This window comes from Tarenaya hassleriana, unplaced genomic scaffold (genome assembly GCF_000463585.1).
Source record: "Tarenaya hassleriana unplaced genomic scaffold, ASM46358v1 Cleome31, whole genome shotgun sequence".
In the NCBI taxonomy this organism is placed as follows: domain Eukaryota; kingdom Viridiplantae; phylum Streptophyta; class Magnoliopsida; order Brassicales; family Cleomaceae; genus Tarenaya; species Tarenaya hassleriana.
In genome coordinates this window covers 377,061-396,594 of record NW_010966274.1, presented here as the reverse complement: position 1 = coordinate 396,594, position 19,534 = coordinate 377,061, and the positions used below count along the sequence as shown (strand labels likewise).

General features: G+C 33.9%; 5 protein-coding genes and 1 non-coding gene across 9 annotated transcripts in view; 2 read left to right on the top strand and 4 right to left on the bottom strand.

The window, feature by feature from the left end:
* Window positions 1-3,968: 3,968 nt before the first annotated feature.
* On the top strand, window positions 3,969-4,041 carry TRNAK-CUU. Its single transcript has one exon. It is a non-coding gene; the product is annotated as a tRNA-Lys (tRNA).
* A 472-nt stretch (window positions 4,042-4,513) lies between these two features.
* On the bottom strand, window positions 4,514-4,990 carry LOC104820682 (glycine-rich protein DOT1). The gene has a single exon (XM_010551241.1). The coding sequence runs from the start codon at window positions 4,988-4,990 to the stop codon at window positions 4,514-4,516; it is 477 nt and encodes a 158-aa protein (XP_010549543.1).
* A 2,170-nt stretch (window positions 4,991-7,160) lies between these two features.
* LOC104820507 lies at window positions 7,161-9,933 on the top strand. Of its 3 annotated transcripts, XM_010550961.1 has the most exons (6): window positions 7,161-7,296; window positions 7,369-7,447; window positions 7,832-7,946; window positions 8,048-8,680; window positions 8,809-8,995; window positions 9,651-9,933. In XM_010550961.1, exons 2-6 carry the CDS (start codon window positions 7,371-7,373, stop codon window positions 9,674-9,676), a joined length of 1,038 nt encoding a protein of 345 aa, XP_010549263.1. In that variant the 5' UTR covers window positions 7,161-7,296; window positions 7,369-7,370; the 3' UTR covers window positions 9,677-9,933. The 3 variants fall into 3 exon arrangements, with proteins under 3 accessions (XP_010549263.1, XP_010549261.1, XP_010549264.1); XM_010550959.1 differs by having other exon boundaries at window positions 7,161-7,447; XM_010550962.1 differs by lacking the exons at window positions 7,161-7,296; window positions 7,369-7,447 and having other exon boundaries at window positions 7,862-7,942.
* A 29-nt stretch (window positions 9,934-9,962) lies between these two features.
* Window positions 9,963-11,579, bottom strand: LOC104820508 (protein TRIGALACTOSYLDIACYLGLYCEROL 5, chloroplastic). Of its 2 annotated transcripts, XR_772934.1 has the most exons (5): window positions 11,479-11,579; window positions 11,357-11,401; window positions 10,450-10,482; window positions 10,200-10,373; window positions 9,963-10,030 (listed from the first exon to the last, which is right to left on the bottom strand). XR_772934.1 is itself a non-coding variant. In XM_010550963.1 (4 exons), exons 1-4 carry the CDS (start codon window positions 11,516-11,518, stop codon window positions 10,255-10,257), a joined length of 237 nt encoding a protein of 78 aa, XP_010549265.1. In that variant the 5' UTR covers window positions 11,519-11,579; the 3' UTR covers window positions 10,044-10,254. The 2 variants fall into 2 exon arrangements, 1 of the variants encoding a protein (XP_010549265.1); XM_010550963.1 differs by lacking the exon at window positions 9,963-10,030 and having other exon boundaries at window positions 10,044-10,373.
* A 1,526-nt stretch (window positions 11,580-13,105) lies between these two features.
* LOC104820509 lies at window positions 13,106-15,640 on the bottom strand. The gene is made up of 3 exons (XM_010550964.1): window positions 13,978-15,640; window positions 13,332-13,718; window positions 13,106-13,234 (listed from the first exon to the last, which is right to left on the bottom strand). The coding sequence occupies exons 1-3, from the start codon at window positions 15,398-15,400 to the stop codon at window positions 13,131-13,133; spliced, it is 1,914 nt and encodes a 637-aa protein (XP_010549266.1). The 5' UTR covers window positions 15,401-15,640; the 3' UTR covers window positions 13,106-13,130.
* Window positions 15,641-19,329: 3,689 nt separating this feature from the next.
* Window positions 19,330-19,534, bottom strand: part of LOC104820506 (aspartic proteinase-like protein 2) — a 4,618-nt gene continuing 4,413 nt past the window's right edge. The window contains exon 13 of the mRNA XM_010550958.2: window positions 19,330-19,525. The gene's annotated coding sequence lies outside the window, so the exon portion shown is untranslated. The remainder of the gene's footprint in view (window positions 19,526-19,534) is intronic.

Below are 19,534 nucleotides of genomic sequence, written 5' to 3'. Positions count from 1 at the left end.
AATTAACGCTAGTGCCATGCCAGCTACCCCAATCACATGCATTTATATAGTTTATTTACTATACATGCATTTCCGCTTGTGTAGTCTTTTATATCTCTTTATATATTTTCTTTCATTCTTTTCATCGATTTTACAGAATTGTACCTCCGGTATGACTTAGCTGGTCCCGGTCCGCCCGGATAACCAGTTCGGTTCATTCCGTGGTTTCTAACCTTACCTGTTATTCATTTTGGGTCCAGACTACGTGGGGTCCGGTCTGGCCCGTAATTCCGGTATAATTTATATTTTTCACTTTTTCATAGTTTTAACCAGGGTCATATTAGACCCGTCTTATCATGTTTTTCAATTTTCCTCATGGTGAAATTTTTCAGTTCATTTTGGATCAAATTTTTTTTTTTTTTTTTTTTTTTTTTTTTTTTTTTTTTTTTTTTTTTTTTTTTTTTTTTTTTTTTTTTTTTTTTTTTTTTTTTTTTTTTTTTTTTTTTTTTTTTTTTTTTTTTTTTTTTTTTTTTTTTTTTTTTTGATCGGTCCAGTCGGTTGGAACGGACGTTCTATTTTGGACCAGAACGGACGTTCTGTTTGACCAGAACGGACGTTCTGCCTGACCAGAACGGACGGTCTGGTGTAGAACGGACGTTCCGGACTTCGTCTTCAACCTCTGGACTTCTGGATTTCTCCAGCAGACCTAGAACGGACGGTCTGACCTCAGACCGGACGTTCTGGTCCTCTGATTTTCCCCAAAATACACAAACATGCACGATTCACTATGGGTATAACACTAAAACTCATAAAATTGCATGCACAACACAAATCAAACATCAATTTTACATGAAATCACCCAAAACCCAAAACCCCATGTCTAACAGACTTCCGAATTAAACTCGAATTCCCTCCCCACGGTTAAGCACTCAATATATGCAATATATTAATATTTATTTATTTTTATCGTTCATATATATAATTTTATAATGATTTAATTTTATAAATATATTTTTTTCATAAATAAACAAATAATGCATGACATATTTCACTAAATTTATCTCAACAAATATTATAATTAAAATAATTACCAAAAATTCCTCTTTATTACATTAAAAATCTATTTGGACCTTATTTTTTAAAAATCGAGCATCATGGATCGAAATCCATACTAATCTCGAGATTCAGAGCCAGCCATATGATTCGAATTCAGAACGGAACAGATACTTTGAATACTATTTCACCGGTTAAGCTATCCAAATTCGGTATTTTGATCTTAACTTTTATATATCATTATGATTTTTATTTGATTAAAAGAAAATGAAGATACATATTTTGATCTTATTAGATATTGTTTAATAAGTTTTGGGGGGTGACATTTCGGTGTATTGTTCAAGATGAAGTTTTACAATTTATGATTCAAAAGAAAAGTTGTAAACTTTGATCTCGAAGTGGAGAAAGAAGAAGTTTTTATAGGTATATGGTCTGTGAAGCAAAGTGTGCAGGTAAAATCCTCAATTTTTTTTGTTGCATTATAATATAATAAAGATGGTATAAGTATGTAGAAGTGAATGTTCAACGTATACAAAGAATTGAAAAATGGTAAAATATAATATCTTTATATAGATGAATGTAGATCGAAACATTTTATATAAATTTTTAAAAAAATATTATGTATATTTTATTATTCTAACATTTCCCATTAATATTCAATTAAAAATATTGAAATAAAATTTTCTACACATGAAAGGAGAAATAGGGTAAGACCATCAATGACTATACATGCATTTCATCCTTAAACAATATGTAAAATTACTCTAAACATATTTTTTTTTCAAAAAATATATATAAATAATTTTATATTATAATAATGTAATGATATTTAAATTACTTCATTTCTTCATATATATATATATATACAATTTCACTACATATATTCTAATATTTTTTTCATAATATCAAAACAAATATATTACAATAATAATAAAAAGAATAAACCGCGCATCGCGCGGGTCTCATCTAGTTATCAATTAATGACTTCATCGATTTGATATCTATTCGGTACAAATTGATTAAATTGAGATATTTATTTAATAATTTAGAATATGGTATTTTAAACAAATTGTGGTATATTTATAAAAATTTGGGAAAAATACCTGAAAATTTCTGAACTTGTAATTTGATGTAATATTAATTCATGAACTTGTAATTGCGCCTATTTATTCTTGAACTTGCATTTTCTTAACACAGTAATTCATAAACTTATTTAACAGTTCTATAATCGTCCATACTACTAATTGATCAAAGCAAAATTTAGAAATTATTGTATTCAAAAATGAAAGTTTAGGAATTTCTGTGTTCCAAAATACAAGTTTAGAAATTACTGTGTTAAAAAATGCAAGTTCGGAAATAAATAAATGCACCTACAAGTTCAGAAATTAATATTACATCAAATTACAAATTTAGGAATTTTCAAATATTTTTCTCTAAAACTTTTCCTATATTTTAATCATTTTATTGTTCTTTTTGTTATTTAAGCTAATGGATTTGGAATCTTAGAGACCGAATTGTTTCTGATTAGACTTTTTCTGGATTTTGGTTTTGTTCAAAAATAAGATAATTATATCGAGCTAAAACTGAATATAACCCGGTTTTGATTTTGATTTGGTTGAGCGACGAAAATTAAATCTAACGAAAAGTGGAACGATTATAGTTTATATTGTTAAATCCGGTTTAATACGGTCAAACCAAACCGAAAATTCCATTACGAGAAATGATTTTTCTGGTCAAAATTTTCGCCAGCCGTTGACTTTCTTAGTCCCAGAATCTTACCGGTCAACGGCGAACTTCACCGGTTCTTCCTTTGAAGAACACTTTGTTTTTTTTTCTTCTAAGCCCGTACAAAATATTTATTCATTCAATTATATTTTCTAAAAAAATAGGATTTTTTAGTGGTTTGTGATCTTTTGTTCTTCCTTAACATTGATGAAAATCTGTTCACTAAAATTATCCATTTTTTATTTAAATATTTCGAATTTAAATTTGGACGTGTCTATCAATATTATATTGAACTCAATATATACATAGAGAGAGTATAATCATAAAAATATTTTTAATGTTTATAAACATTTCAAAATATCTTTATTTAAAAAATATTTTTTATTTGAAAATGTAAAATATGTTGATGCGTATTGAAAATGATAAACTTATCTTTATAATTTTTTTTCAACATTCAGATTTTATAACATTAGCGGGTATCCGAAATACGAATAATCGAAAATCTAAATCTTTATTTTCGGACACCTCTATGGTTATTTTGCAACTAATGAATCATTAGTATGAATAGATCGAAAAATTTGATATGACAAAATAGGTCGTATTTTCATGCTCGTTTTTTTTTTCTATTATTTTTGTTATTCGATTATGCCCGGATTCTATTCTTTTAGTTTTAGAGAAATTATAACCATTCAATTTCATGTCAGATTCGTTTTGATTATGATTATGTGTTATTCGATTCAATTCAATTCAATTATTCAATTATTAATATCAGTTCTAGGGTCATGTATACGAATCTTCCAGTGTATCGGAATTCCTCTTTTCGGATCTTTTTGTCAAATTATTTGTCATCAGTACTAGAATGTGGTGTCCCTAAACCTATGATACTGATATTCTCACTTCACCCCTCTTTTTTTTCTTCCTCAGTTCGAGTTATTTCGTGGATAACGATACTTACCAATCATACTTAGAACCCAAATTCGGAGGTCAGGTTCTCACTTACGAAGGTCCGTACTTGTCCCGTTGGTAGACATATATTCGAAATTTTGGATATCCAATTCTTGAGTCGAACGGGATAAATAGAATCAAAACATAAAAACTTATTCATATCTTCATGACCAGTAACTTTTCGTACTGCTTTTTTCACGAGATGTAAATGTAGGATTTGTTTGCGAATATACTATAATTATGGAATTATAACATATTTATAAAAAGCCCGTCTAGCTCAGTTGGTAGAGCGCAAGGCTCTTAACCTTGTGGTCGTGGGTTCGAGCCCCACGGTGGGCGTTTAGTTTTTTGGTTAAAATTATTTAAAAAAATTGAAAATAAAAAAAAACATTAACTTTTTGTTTTATCAAATAGGCTTATTTTATTTAGTTTTTTTTACAATTGAAAAAAATTCATGAATTTTTTGGATCAATAAAAAATTCAGTATTTTTTTTTATAATCACAGAAAAGTTCATAGATCATTAAAAAAGTTTAGTGTTTGACAATAAATAAAGTTGAGTTTTTTTGGTAAAATTGAAAAAGTTAGTATATTTTTTGGAATTTTTCCTAAAAAAAATGATGTGTTTTGAGATTAATTTATTTAATTCGATGGAAAAATAAATATTTTTTTTCAGGTAAAAACCGTTTGCTTTGTTTGATGTTCATCATCTCCATTATTAGATCATATCTTAACATTTTTTTTTCTTATTTATTACACTTAAAACTCCTTATTTCTCTCTTTCGCTTTCCCTTAACATGTCGTGTCGGCTTCCTAGTTCTTGCCGGAATCCTTCGTCGGGCTTGCTCCGCCGTGTCCGTACCCTCCACCACCGCAAGACCCAACACACCCACCTCCGCCGCCGCCCCCTCCTCCTCCTCCGCCGATTCCATATCCCGGCGAGCTTCCTCCGCCGTTCCAGCCTAACCCACCGCCGGCGACGTACCCGTCCCTCGGGCCAAAACCGCCTTCGCCAATACCGCCTCTGTACCCATCTCCGGGAACAAAACCGCCCCCTAAGCCGTATCCCGTCCCGGCTCCGGCTCCGGCTCCGGCCTTGTAGCATCCTCCGGTGGCGATCTCTCCCGGAAAACCGGTTACCTGCCGGTTACCCTTCTTGGTCTCGATGCTCTTTCTCGATCCTGAGTTTTTCATCGACCCAACTTCTCCGGCAGCTTCTGCCATCAGTTGGCCGAAGAGGCATAAACTCAAGAGAACAAGAAACCTTAAGAACATGGCTTTTGTCCCCATGTCTCTTTTTTGTGTACTGATCATAATACAAAGCAGTGGTGTGTGTGTATATATATACAGATACACATGTACATACATATATATATGGGCATGTATCAGTGTGAGGGTTTGAGGGTATGGTTTTCATGGCCATTGCAGTAGAGAAGCCATGGATGTTTGATGAGAAGCGGACGCTCCCCTAAGGGTTTTTTTTTCGGGTGATGGGTCTGATTTGCATGACTTGTAGAGAGGGCACGTTCATTGTACTTCTTCTTTCATTGTGGTTTGAATTTTTATAAACCGAATTAAACCGATACCAATATTTGAATTCGGCTAAAGCAAATTCCGGGTCTAAATTAACTTTATGATATTTAAATTATTCATCATGTTCTTAAAACACTAAACGTTTTTCAAAAATAGAATTTATAAATCATCTTATATTTGGTTGTAAATTTGAAAATGTATCAAAATTTAGATAGAAAAATATATACATAAAATCAATTAATAATATCGGTTTAAATCTTTACATTCGACCGATTTAGTTTTAATATTCATTTACTTACCAAAATTATAATCAAAATTAAAGTCTAATCACAAATTATATATTGTATCAATGATTTTCGGAAAGAAGATTTGAGTATACATCTTATTTGACTATATTAATTATATTAACATTTAAATATATTTGTCTATTATATTTTATTTTTTTCTATTGGCTAGCAAATTAATGTATTCTAATTGTAACGAGTAAATGAAAGAATACATGATTAGTATTGTATTTTATTAATTTGGTTTAATTAAATACATATCTATAAATTTTTAATATTGATGAGTCTATATAAGTTTAACATTATACCAATATTCGACCGATTTAGTTTCAATATTTGTGTTATAGGGATGAGTTGGGGATCGAAGCTGAGATTTTAAAATTTGATTGAAAAATTTTCAATTGAAATCCGTTGGAATTTCTAATTAGAAAAATATTTTCCAATAGATTGCGGTTGAAAAGTCCGTTTCCAAATTTTCAAAATTTTCGAACAAATTTTTTAAAATTTTGTTAAAAATTTTGACGGATCATCTTATTTTAACGAATTTTTATCGAAATGTTCCTCACGATTCAGATAGAAGATGTTGTGCTTCTTCATAATTCCCAATAAAGATCTGAGCATGTGAAGCTGATCAAAATGCTGTATTTAGGACTTTGAGATAAAAGAGAAATTTGTTTTGTCATAAATCCACGTTGGTCCATTATCTCATATAGAAGGGAAAAATCATAAAAAATATATGAATCATTTTTTACAAAATAAAATATGAATTTTGTTTTTTATCGAATAAAATATAAATTTTATTTTTCAGTCGAAAATAAATCTAAATTTTATAAGTTATCTTTTTTAAATTTTAATGTTGACACAGCGTAGATGGTGACAAATCAATATTTTGATCATATTTGACATGTTATCATCTATATGTTCTGATATCGGTATGATCACATAAGCGACGATGAGTTTAAAAATGATAACTATTATAAAGTATATATTTATTTAGAATTTAAAAATCAAGTTGAAATTTTATTTGATAAAAAAATAAAATTAGTAAAAATTGACAAATTCGAATATTTTTTAGAATTTTCTCTATTAAAATATAAGGTTTAGGATAATAATAGTTAAAAGAAGGAGAAATTACTTTTATTTTACAAATGTTATGTTTCTTCCATGTAAAAATAAAAATATATTTCTTTATTTAATCCTTAGATTGAAATGAAATACGTGTTACAATTTAGAAAAATATCATATAAATACTTAATTTTACAAATATACCAAAACCATATCTAAAACTTTTATTTGATCTAATTAATTTTTCAAATATTAAAATATTTTAAATTCATTCCCAACTAATAAAATCAATAATAATTTACAATCTCGATTCATTTTTAAAATTAAAATTATCACACAAATTTAAAATTGAAAATGATCATGTAGATTGTGTATCAATTTAGAATATTTTTTAAATATTTTAATATTTAAAATATTAATAAAATCAAATTAAAAATTTAGGTACTAAAAGGTTTTAAATTGGAAGAGTTATATAGTTTTCCGTATTTATATTTTTCATCGTAATTTGATTCGTTGACCTTTTGACCGAATCTTGGCGACTCGGACTCGGGTCTTCATTTTGCGTTTGTGGTTTAGATTTTTTTACTGTAACCAAAGTCCCTTTTTTGCCGATCGAGCGCAGTTCTCTCCTCTCCCCGGAATCTGCAAATCCTTCAATTCGCGATTTGAAGTTTCGATTCTTTTGTTTTTTGCACGCATTGAGAAGATCTCTGGGTATTTTTTTGTATTGCGTAGAAATTCAGGGATTTCATTCGTAGATTCTCTTAGGATCTTAGGGTTTTCTAGGGATGACGACGAATTTCGATCGATGGGAGAAGGATCCTTTCTTTGCTGCTGCTGAGGAGGTTCAGGAATCCGCTGACAGGTTCGCGTTCCCAATTCCGTTCTCCTTTTCTTCTCAAATTTTGATTCGTTTGGCGGATTTCCCCTCTAGGGTTTCTGGGTCTTTCCTTTTGGTTGAATCCTTTGTGAATCGATGCTTTGCATATGCTGTTTTGGTATTTAAATGCCTTGAAAACCATGATCGATGAAGATTCTAGCAAAATTAGGCACTTTTGATTTGCTTGGTATGAAGCTGTTGATCCTTGATCCCCCAATGTTGTGTTTGTTTTCTTGTAGTTTGATCCAATATATGCTGCATTAGATCTTGTCTTCGTGTTTCAGTTTGAATGCAGACATATTAGCTGCAACAAAATTGCATTTCGGGTTCAGCTCAGGTTCTTATGAATGTTTCGTCTTTCATGTGCAGGATGGAATCGACGTATCGGACATGGATCCATGCGAAAAGAAACCGTTCAAATGTGTGGGACTGTGAGCAATTGCATCGAGATTTGCATACTGCTCTCGGAACTACCAAATGGCAGGTTCCCTCCCTTCTCTTTTCTCAGTCTAATTTCTTTGAATGTATGGTATAGTGCTCTGTAGATTGTTTGATACTTAAAGTGGTAAATATTCGCTGTTCCAGTTGGATGAGTTTCAGAAGGCGGTCCAATCTAGCTACGATGAACAGATGAGTGATGATACCCGGGACAGGCATCGCGAGTTCATTGTCGCTATCGAAAACCAGGTTTCGAAAATCGAGAAATCCATGAAGGATACAGCTCATTCTGAAGGAAAAGGGACCCCGAGATGGGTACGGTTGAATGAAGACGAGCGTGATGAACTCGCGCTGTTCTTGACTGGACCATCTGAATCTGAAGGGAACATACATTCAAATAATCATGTCAGAGTAAATGATCTGAAAGAGGTTTCGGATAAAGAACCAACGGGTGCTCGTTTAAAGAATCCGAGCGATACAATGGTCTGTGTTCCTCTGGAAATCCAGGAGGGGAAGCCGCATGGACATAGAAGAACAGCTAGTTGTACTGCCGAAACTGGTGCTTGGAATATTTCGATATCTGATGACAATTTCTTGCAAAATTCTTCCGATGAAACAGTGGTGAGGGTACCTCGGAAGGTGCCCAGCTTCTCTGGGTTCTTGAACTTTATGGAACCCACAGCCAATGTGAATTGGTCGAAAAATTGTGTTAGAAAGTGGAAAGCTGCAGATCGTCAACAGGAATCTGATGTTGCATTATTGCCTACCCAAGCTCATAGAGTAATAATATATTTGATCTTTATCACTCTTACCATATCTATCTATGGAAGCATAATCTTTTTTTTGTGCATATGATTTTTTTGAATAAAGTATTATGCTTTTTTTTATTTTGTTTTTGTGATTTGCAGCAAGTTGTAAATGCATCATGCTATGAGAGAAGCAAGAGCTGTCTGGAATGTGAAGAGTGCTATGAAAAACCTCTTCACGGTTGGTATGGAGCATTACAGAGGCAACTTCAACGGTCTCAGTATCAAATGCAGTACAGTAAACCGGTCCAAGTCACAATTTGGATTCTTCTCGTAATTTTCCTTATCGGTAATGCTTCTGAAACTGGATTTAGTTTTCTTTTTACATGCACACTGACCAACTGAAGCTGCACTAATATGTTAGCTAACTCGCGAGGATGTGTGGATATACAAGGATGGAATACGAAATGATAGTGTTAGAGGGAAACTAGGAGTCTAGGAGAAATAACTATAGAAAAGAAACTACGCGAGAGGTGATTAAGATGGTTTGGACATGTAAAACATAGACAGTCAGATGCTTCGGTTAGAAAAATCGAAATGGAGAATTCACTTAGGAACGAGTCTTAGCAACGATTTGAAGGTGTTGCAAATCTCAGAAGAGTTAACCCAAAATCGAAATGAGTGGAAATGGAAAATTCAAGCGGTTGACCTCAAATGAACTTGGGATTAAAGTGATGTTGTTGTATCTGAACCGTATGCATGCTCATTCAGTCCCAGAGGCACAGATTTGATTACGTAAGGCAAGAAACATGCATCCATATGTACATATGATGCTAAGGCATGATGATTCTTGTCTAACCGATCAGATCTTGTGTCAAAATAATCGTATGTCCGTTTGTTTTTCTTCTGTCAGCTCAACACTAATATACACATCTGAAGTAGAATCTGTCAGAAATATTGAGATACTTGAACTTGTGTGTGTGTTTTTTTTATGGGGGTTGCAGTTTTAGTTGCTGTTCACACAATGTAAAGACTTTAGCAGAAGACATGCAACAACAACATCCCACATCTTGGGAACTGATTGGTGAGAGATTGATTGTCTGCTCCATATTGAAAGTGGACAGACACTGCGGAAAGAGAGAAGGGAGAACATTCTGTATTTTCTTACCCCTTTCTGTTTTTGATCTTATAGCGAGATATCTAAGAACGAGTGAATTCTTGCTTCTGTGGTGTGATGTGATGTTGTAATATAAAACCACGATTTGGAAATTCGACCCTTTTCTTTTTTTTTTTTCCGTCTATTTACAGTTTTATCAGAAACAGAAACTCGACCCATTGTTATCATTATTACACGACCAAAGGGAAGAACAGGGCAATTCATAAACTGCAAAAGCATGGAACTTCATTAATACATGTATTAGGTGGCATTCTCCTAGAACAGTAAACAAACCCAAATGTGGTATTTGCCTTCTACCAGAAGCGAAATTACTACAATGGTGAATGGCAATCTCTCGAAATGATGATAACATCCCAATAGAAAGAACCGATCTTACCTTGATTCTTAGGTTGAGTATGACATGTGTTATGTCTCGCTTGCTGTGTTCGGGTTTATCGGTCCTTTTTCTCAAACTCGATGCCTTCAAATGTTACTCGAGACGATCGGTATTTGCTCCCAAAGGCTGTCCCGAAACCCCATCCGAGACCCATCCCCAACCCACATCCTCCACCTTCACACAGTAACAAAAGTGACCGAAACAAACATAGGATCTCTCTACAAATGGAAATGGAGATCCTGGTTATTACCTGCACCAATCCCTAAGATGTTCAGCGGCATACCTGCAGGAGAATAAACAAAAAAAAAAAAAATCTCCAGTCCAATTAGCAAAGCAATGATTAATGGAATCAATATTAGCAAACTGATATATATACCCATTTGTATAAATCAAATAGTTTTGGTGAGAGCTTAATGTAAAAGTTGAGCCCTCTACCGCGAGTCCAAGCACGAGTTTATTCTCTAAAAGGGTAAAAACGCCAAATGATGAGGGCAAGAAAAGCTCTACCAGATTACAAGTTTCAGTTTTCACCTTCAGATTCCATCAGAAATACGAAATCTGACAGCGAAATTTGTGGTATCGATGATAACACCACAGATTAAACATAGAAATTCGGAAATTTTCTCCGCTTATGAAGACTTAATCACTCGATCGATTCAATCATACAATACAAGAGAACCAGGAAATTGATAAACACGATGACAGAGCATACATTTTGGATCAATGGGGCATTAAGCATATTTCCATGGCATTATTCCGAATGAAGAAAGGATTCTACCACAAAAATCATATTAAGATGTTATCATTCACGTTTTGAACCAACAATTGAGCTAATTCGGTCGGCAAAGATTAAATTTCTTCCCCTTCAGATCACTCTCTCAAATCTTTATTCATCTATTACAAAATATTGATCACCAAAAACAGCTTCACTGGTTTGCTTTTTCGCATGGAGCATCGATTTCAGATCATGTTCGTCATGATTAAGGAATTTTGCCAGCTAATATTCAGATTTTTCCCATCTTCACGATTAAAACCTATCATCGGCGTTATAAAAAAAAAATCTATCATCGGAAACTAACTCAAATTCCAGAATCCTCGTAACATAAACCAAATCGTGAAAAAGAGATCTAGAATCCAGAGAAATGGTGAAAACGTACCTCCAAAACCCCATCCGACGCCAAATCCGCAACCGATGCCAAACCCTAGAGATGGAAGGTTCAAAAACGATTTCGAATCCATAGAAAAAAGGAAGAAAAATGCATCGAAACGGGAATTATACCAAATCCAACGCCGACTCCATTGAAGTTCGTGAGTACCATTTTTTCTTCAGCGCAGTGACGAACGAGAACGATACGATGAACATGAAGGATGGGGCGAAGATTAAATAGCAGAAATATTGGTTTTGTTAATAAAATCTGATTTAAGTTAATTAATCGGATTATGACCGAAACATAAACCGGATTAAACCGACAAACCAAAAACTAATCCGGTTTAGTCCATACCAAGAGACGCGTGTAAGAAAATTTAGATTTTTTTATTATATATGACGTGGCACCACCTCTGTTTTTCACATGGGATGCCACATCGGAGCAACCTTAACGGATAAACAAACGGCCGTCATATCCTGAAAATTTGTGAGTTTTTTTCTTTATTTAGTTAACTAAAATTGTGATTATTTTTGTTGGAATGACACAACAAGTTTGTGATTTTATTAGTAAGCATAATTTTTGGACTAGTTGTATTTATAAAATATAAATATTGAGGATTTTTTCTATATAATTTTAAAGAAATGCACACACACATATATATTATACATATATAAGACATGAACATGTTTATTTTACTATGATTATATGATATAATTTTTTTTATAAATATCTCCTAAATATTTAGTTTATATTTTATATTTGAATTGGATTTTAAAAAAACTATTGGACACTTTATTTTTTTATATTATAAATCATTTGCATATGATATGAATTCCTTTCTCCTCTTTCATTTCTAATAGAAATTAGGAATCATGAAATCATAATTCTTGAACATAAAAAAATAAGGATAGTCTTTAGGAATAGGATCACACTTTATGCCACTATATAAAGTAACAAATTTTCCAAACTTTTCATACAAATAGTTACTAGGAGTAACTATATCCAAATAACCCAAAAAATAATAAAACAATATACCAAATTATCTGAGTATCAACCGTTAATTAAACCACAAATCACAATTAAGACAGCAAAAATTCTTTAGTTAAATATTGAAAAATACACAAGTTTTTCTTTCTTATGTTAAAAAAAATTTGACTGACCACTTTTCATTACAAAGTTGATAATTATTAATTCAAGAATATAATGGATCTCTGTCTGGTAGCTTTACTAAAACATTATCTTTCAACTAAACCTAAAATAAATTAAAGGACGGAAAAAGGTAAAATGATTATATATATATATATATATATATGTATTTGTGTGTGTGTGTGTGGAGATAAAAGTTGTTTCCATATGAAGTACAAAGAAAACCCTAAATTAATAAGCTTTCAATATAAATCTATTCGTAAGAAGGAAAGTTGTTAAATATTTATTCATAGATTATATAGTTTCGTACGGTCTCTATATAAATATGGAATTGTTGCATGTGGTCCATATATACAATATGATATATAAATATATATGGAATTGCTATATGTGTTAATTCCATAAAATGTTAAGATCATGCGGGGGGGCCTTTAAATTGTGGAATTGTGGTCCTCCCCACATTCTCATGCGCACATCACTCTCCCCATATTCATAAAATAATTCACCAATCTCTTCATAAAACGCCAAAACAAACATGACCCTTTAATCCCTTAATGCAAAAAAGAAAAAAACCATTGTCCATATATATATAGATCACATATATATATAATGTGTGTGCGTATATATATAGTTGATGTTACATGGATCTTGCCAAGAGAGCAGGTTTCTTCTTGTGCATCATCATTCTTGACGTGATTCCTTCATTTGGGTTCCATGGTTCTTCATTGATCGTTGACAAACCTTCAAAAGAAACCAAGATCATGCATGAAGATCAATATCACAAATCAAGGCTGGTTTTTCTGTAATTTTAAGGTTGGTGAAAACCAGAAAATTTTACCGGTCAAGTGCTTTTTCTTCTCGGTTATCATCCTCGTCACCATCTCTTTATACCATTCTTGATCGCTGTTACTGTCACTGTCACTGTTACTGTCTTTGTCACTGATCTGTCTCACTTCCTCAAGCTTCACTTGAAGTGCCCTTGATTTTGAATCTGCAAATAATCTTGTGGCGTTCATCTGTTTGCTGATCATTTCTGCTGCATAGAATGGAATTTTCGAACCGTTACTGTTATTGCTATGGGTATTCTTGCTGCAGCAGCGGCCATTGACAAACATGATGCAGTCCATCAAGCTCTCTCTTGCAAGCCCTTTCATGTCGTAAGCCTTTGACCTTGTCCAGAGGCTTTTACCATGAGCGTTGGCTGGTTCCGACAGGGAACGGGTGCTCGTTTAAAGAATCCGAGCGATACAATGGTCTGTGTTCCTCTGGAAATCCAGGAGGGGAAGCCGCATGGACATAGAAGAACAGCTAGTTGTACTGCCGAAACTGGTGCTTGGAATATTTCGATATCTGATGACAATTTCTTGCAAAATTCTTCCGATGAAACAGTGGTGAGGGTACCTCGGAAGGTGCCCAGCTTCTCTGGGTTCTTGAACTTTATGGAACCCACAGCCAATGTGAATTGGTCGAAAAATTGTGTTAGAAAGTGGAAAGCTGCAGATCGTCAACAGGAATCTGATGTTGCATCTCTCCTCTGCCGCTGTAGAGAGACATTCTCTTTCTCCGAAGCTTCAAAGGGCATGCGTTGATGGCTTTGTTGTAGCATGTAATCGCCCCTTCCATGTCTCCCATGGAAAACAGCTTGTCTGCTTGCTGCTGAATCAATCTGACCAGAACCCTTTTCTCTGCAACCTTTTCTTCAGACATGAACTCTCTCTCCTTCTTTGTCCTCTCCACTTTTGTGTTCCGTATCTCTTTCAGCGCCTTTTCGGTCTTTTGATTGTTGTAAGCACAAACTCTCTTTGTGTTGTGATTCATAAGAAAAACCCTAGTGATTCTATCACCTAGGTCTGGTCTATCGTTGAGGGCTTGAAGCTCAATCAAGTCTCTAAGATAAAATACCGCGATGTCGATAACTTTGTACCTTGTGTCTTGGTCTTTGAGAAGCAACAAAAGGCAATCAATCCCCATGTATTGCCAATCATCCGAAGACCGAGACAGATTACAGAGGCTTAGTACCACTTCTCTTGATTCAGACACATGCCCTCTTCCTCGTTTGCTGTAACATAGGATTCGGATTAGTCCAACACCTGCAGGAGATGTGTGATTCACCAATCCACCCCACATTTTGCTCAAGTTCTTCAGAAAGATTTTGTTGCATATAACATTGATGGATCTTTCTTTACAAGCAAAGCAATTGAGCAAGTGAAGTGACCAGCATTGAAGCTGGCTCGCCCATTCCTCGGCTCTCCGGTTCTCCATCTCAACCCCTCCGAGTCCTCTCGTAAGCAAATCGCAATGGTATTTCACACTTTGATCTCTGTCCTTAACACCTACAAACTCGTTATACACAACATCTATACAGTTGGAAGCTATCTCCATAGCTAACCTCACCACCTCTTCCTCGTATTCAGACACTGTTTCGAAAGTCTTCGAGTAGCTTGCGAGGTGACCTAACGCTCTAACCGCGACCCTTTGCTCGACCCAACTCATCTTTCCTCTCATAAGCTCAATCAATGGCGGTATAACTCCGGATTCTACAGCTTTCACCGCAAACTGTGACTTCTTCATAGTGTAAGAACCGATAATATGAGCTGCATAATAAGGAACGTACACGTTCTGTCCTCTCGCGAGCCACGCCGCGTCTTCGACGCCTTTCTTGATCAACCTCGCCATGCACTCGAAGATCCCGAGGGACGGAAACTCGGGGTTTTCGGGCTCAGCCATGGCGAACCTCCAGATGAAACTGAGTGTCAGGGCAAGCTCTGTGTCGCCTTTTGTGTGCATCTCCCTCAAAGTCTTCTCGATTCCTGCCTTTCGAACAAAAGGGTCTGTTTCTTCCAGTACACAGAAGAAACAACAATGTCTGAATCCGACATGGGCCTTCAGTATCATCTTCTTCACCATCTCCTCTTGTCTCTCTAACAAGAGTAGTACTGTTAGTTTGATTGGCTCTCTCTGTGTAAAGATCTTGGCTTTTAGCTAGGGTTTCTTTGTCTTCTTCTGACAGTTTTTGACAGTATTCTAAACAAAAAGTAGAGAGAGAAATTTAACAAAAGAAGTAGAGAGAGAAAGAAGAAAATAGGGTTCTTTGTGATCCAGGTGGACATTGCAGATAAAATTTCAGAAAAAAGGGTTTTTTAGGGGTGAGGGTTTCGGTTCTGAAAAATGCTATATTTTTTTTAATCTTAACAGTACAAAATTCTCTTTATTAGTTTTAAAAAAACTGAATTTATCAAAATCGAACCGAACCAAATTTTAAAAAAATCAAAAAATGATTTTTTTAAGAAAAAAAATCTGAAATCGAACGGAATCGAATATAATATAATAACCGATTGATATCTATTTTTGTAAAACCGAAAGAATGGAATCGAATTATTTCCCGACCTGAAATCGAATCGGATACTGAAACACTCAACCCTAATTTTTTTTTTTTGTTAATAAGGAGAAAAAGGTGGAAGAAGTGGACAAGTGATGTCGAGGCACATAGCGGCGCATGTAAAGTGGACGTAATGATATTCTTTCTGCAGTTAAACAATTTCAAAAAGTTGAAGAATTTTGGGTTATGGATGCATTGGATGAAGTGAAATCTGTGTCCTTTGGCATTGGAATCTGTAAATTAAGTAACATCTCCGGATTTAGCATATAAGGGTACATGAATCAATGCCGTTAATGATGATGCATTTTGTTTAAAATTGTCTTTTTCTTGCCAATTATATGGTTTTTGCCCTAAACCCTAATGGTTTTGTGTCTAGAAGTAGAAGTTAGAACACCTTAAAGAATGTCACATTTCACTTAATTTTTTTTTTAAAATATCTATTTCATTAAATCCTATCTGTTATATATGCATAGCCTGTATATAATTTTCATATAATTTAAATTAAACCCTAATTATCACACACACTCCTAAAAGTTTTATTTCAATTTTTTTGTTCTCCTTCTTGCACCTATGTATATATCCATATTAAATTAAACCCTAATGATCACATACACTCCTAAAATTTTTATTTCAATTTTTTTTTGTCTCTTTCTTGCACCTATATATGTATGTATCCAATTTAATTTTCGTTTTCTTAATTATTTTATCATTGTTTTTTATATTAGATTTGACAAAAGAATTGAATTTAGCACATCAAACTAACATCCATTATATATATTTCCTCTATAATAATCACATCACCTCACCAAATCAGTCGTTTAATTACACTTGTAATATTTAGATTTTACAAAAATAACTTTGATTATTGTCCATCTGCATGTCTCACAAATTAATCTTTTCATAATAGCGTATTTTGTTTTCACTCTTTTAGTGTGAATGTGTGTAGGTAAATAACGTAGATAATGGTACGAGTAAAATCTAGAATTTTTACATTATTTACTGTTATGATTTATAAAAATATAAAACCAGATAACCAAGTGAGTATTATTGGATCCAAAATGGTCAAAAAGGAAAGACAGAGAAATGTGGTGGTGGTCTCAAGAAAATGCGGCCATCATATAATATATGGTCGTATCGTACGAAATTATTAATATATGCATGCAATAACCATAAAAATCGAAATTCATTTTCTTTACACTTTATATCACCTCGCAAAAGCGTAATCGCGTAATCCACGACTTCAAAGAAACTCCCTACCTGTTTCTAGAAGATTCTTCTGTTTTGCCCTTCGAAATCTGGTGGAGTGCTTATAGTAGGGCTCGGCGTTTCGGAAAACGGTTCGGGTTCGGGTTCGGGATGGGAATTGATCGGTTCGATTCTTTCAGTTCGGTTCGGTTTCTGTATCGGTTCGGTTCGGTTCCGGGTTTTATTAAAAAAAGGATAGATTTCCTTTAAAAATATTCGGTTTTTCAGAATTTTTAAAGTTCGGTTCGGTTCGGTTCCGGAAAAATTTGGTTCTCTAAAAATGATACTGTTCGGGAATTAAAAACGGTTTCGGGTCGGGAAAAATACCGTTTTTTCGGTTCGGTTCGGTCCGGTTCCGAAGAACCGAACCGAGACGCCCCACCCTAGGTTACAGAGTCTATAATTGTCTAAGAGGTCATGAGCTCGATTTCACTCTCCCGTCAGTCTGTCATCTTTTGACTGGTTTACCTGTTCCACGTGGTTTGTAAACTATTACGTGGAGCCGGATGAAGCAGTTATCACGCGCCCGAAGGATTGTGGATGAGTTCCCGCCCTTACCAGAAAAACTCTTCCGTTTCTTGCGGCCTAAGTTTCCTTTGTCATTGATGCCTTGATTTAGAAGCAACCTCTTTAATGACATAAAAAATGTAATCATGGACCGATATAATCCGGAAATTATTTTTATTTAATGGAATGAAAAATGTAATAGTGTCCAATACATGCTATATATATATATATATATCATACAATTCAATTTGGGTAGTTCAACCGGTGAAATTGGGACACAAAACGTCTGTCTCGTCCCGAATTCGAGTCTTAAATTGGGGAGGAAAGTACATATTCTAATTACATGGCTTACTTACGGATTCAAAATTAGTGTGAACCTCGACCCAATACACCCAATTATAAAAAAAAAATGTATGTGTCATGCATATTTACCTCTAATTGCTAAAATGATAGGACAATTCATCAATATCACAAGTTCATAATCATGTGTACGAACGGTCCAAAACCCATGTAAAAGAAAAAAGATTACAATAATCCAATATTAGGAAAACATTATGTTTTTTTCTTCATTATGTCAATAATACGATAGCATTAGGGTTCATGTATCCATTTACTCTCATTATGGTTTTAATTTTACAAGTATGGAGAGTGTGAGGGATCATCATGCATGCATGAATGAACGAATTATGGATGTCTTAATTTGGACAATTTCATCTCTTTCAAATTGTTCGAATTTGAGTGAGAGTTTCGGTTCAAATATTTTTTTTTGGTAACTTGGTATCTTGAACCGAGGTCTAAACTTATCTCGAAGGCAGCAACAGACCATGTAATTGGAATTACGCCCCCTTCGCAGCTTGAGATTCCAATTCTTCCCGTTTCACCGGTTGAACTATTCAAATTAGATTCCATTCAAATATTTTAACAGGTAAAAACAAAATAGAATTAATCCCACCGATCGAAGTTGAATCAAATCAATCCATATTCAAATGGATTTATATTCAATTTTATTAAACGTATTTTTGTATGAACGTTAGACATTTTGCCTTATCCACGAATGTAAGACCAATCATTTTTCTTTTTTTTTTTTCATTTTTCAGAGAAATTTTACAACAAAAAATAGATAAAACTGCCTTTTTTTTTTTACTTGCAGTGAAACATTTCCTATTCGCTACTGTCAAATAATTCTAACAAAGCTCTCTCTAATAAGACAGTAACCTACCCAACCTGGTTAGTTCAACCGGTGAAACGGAACGCAAAGCGTCTATCCCGTCCCGAGTTCGAATCTCAGGTTGGGGAGGAAGCGCATAATTCAAATCACATGACTGGTTCCTGATCACGGGATTAGTCTGGACCTCGATCCAGTAAACCCGATTACCCAAAAAAATAACCTTACATATTTTACCTTATCCATGAATGTAAGACCAGACATTTTCTGTGTCTTTTTTCCCTCCATTTTTTAGGAAAAAATTACAACAGAAATAGGTAAAACTGCATTTTTTACTTGCGGTGAAATCTCTCCAAAAACACTTTACAACAGAAATATGTAAAACTGCATTTTTTTACATGCAGTGAAATCTCTCCATTTTTTTCATAGAAAATTTACAACAGAAATAGGTAAAACTGCATTTTGTTTTTACTTGTACCGAAGCAATTCCTGTTTGCTACTGTAAAACAATTTTAACAGAGCTCTCTCTCCTGAAAGGTATTGACCTGAGCTAATTTACCTTATCCATTGAATGCAAGACCAATCATTTCTCTTTCTTTTTCCCCCCCTCCATCTTTTAGAGAAATTTTACAACAGAAATAAATAAAACTGCACTTTTTTTACTTGCAGTGAAACACTTACTGTTTACTACTGTAAAACAATTTTAACAAAGCTCTCTCCCTAACAAGACATATATATATATATA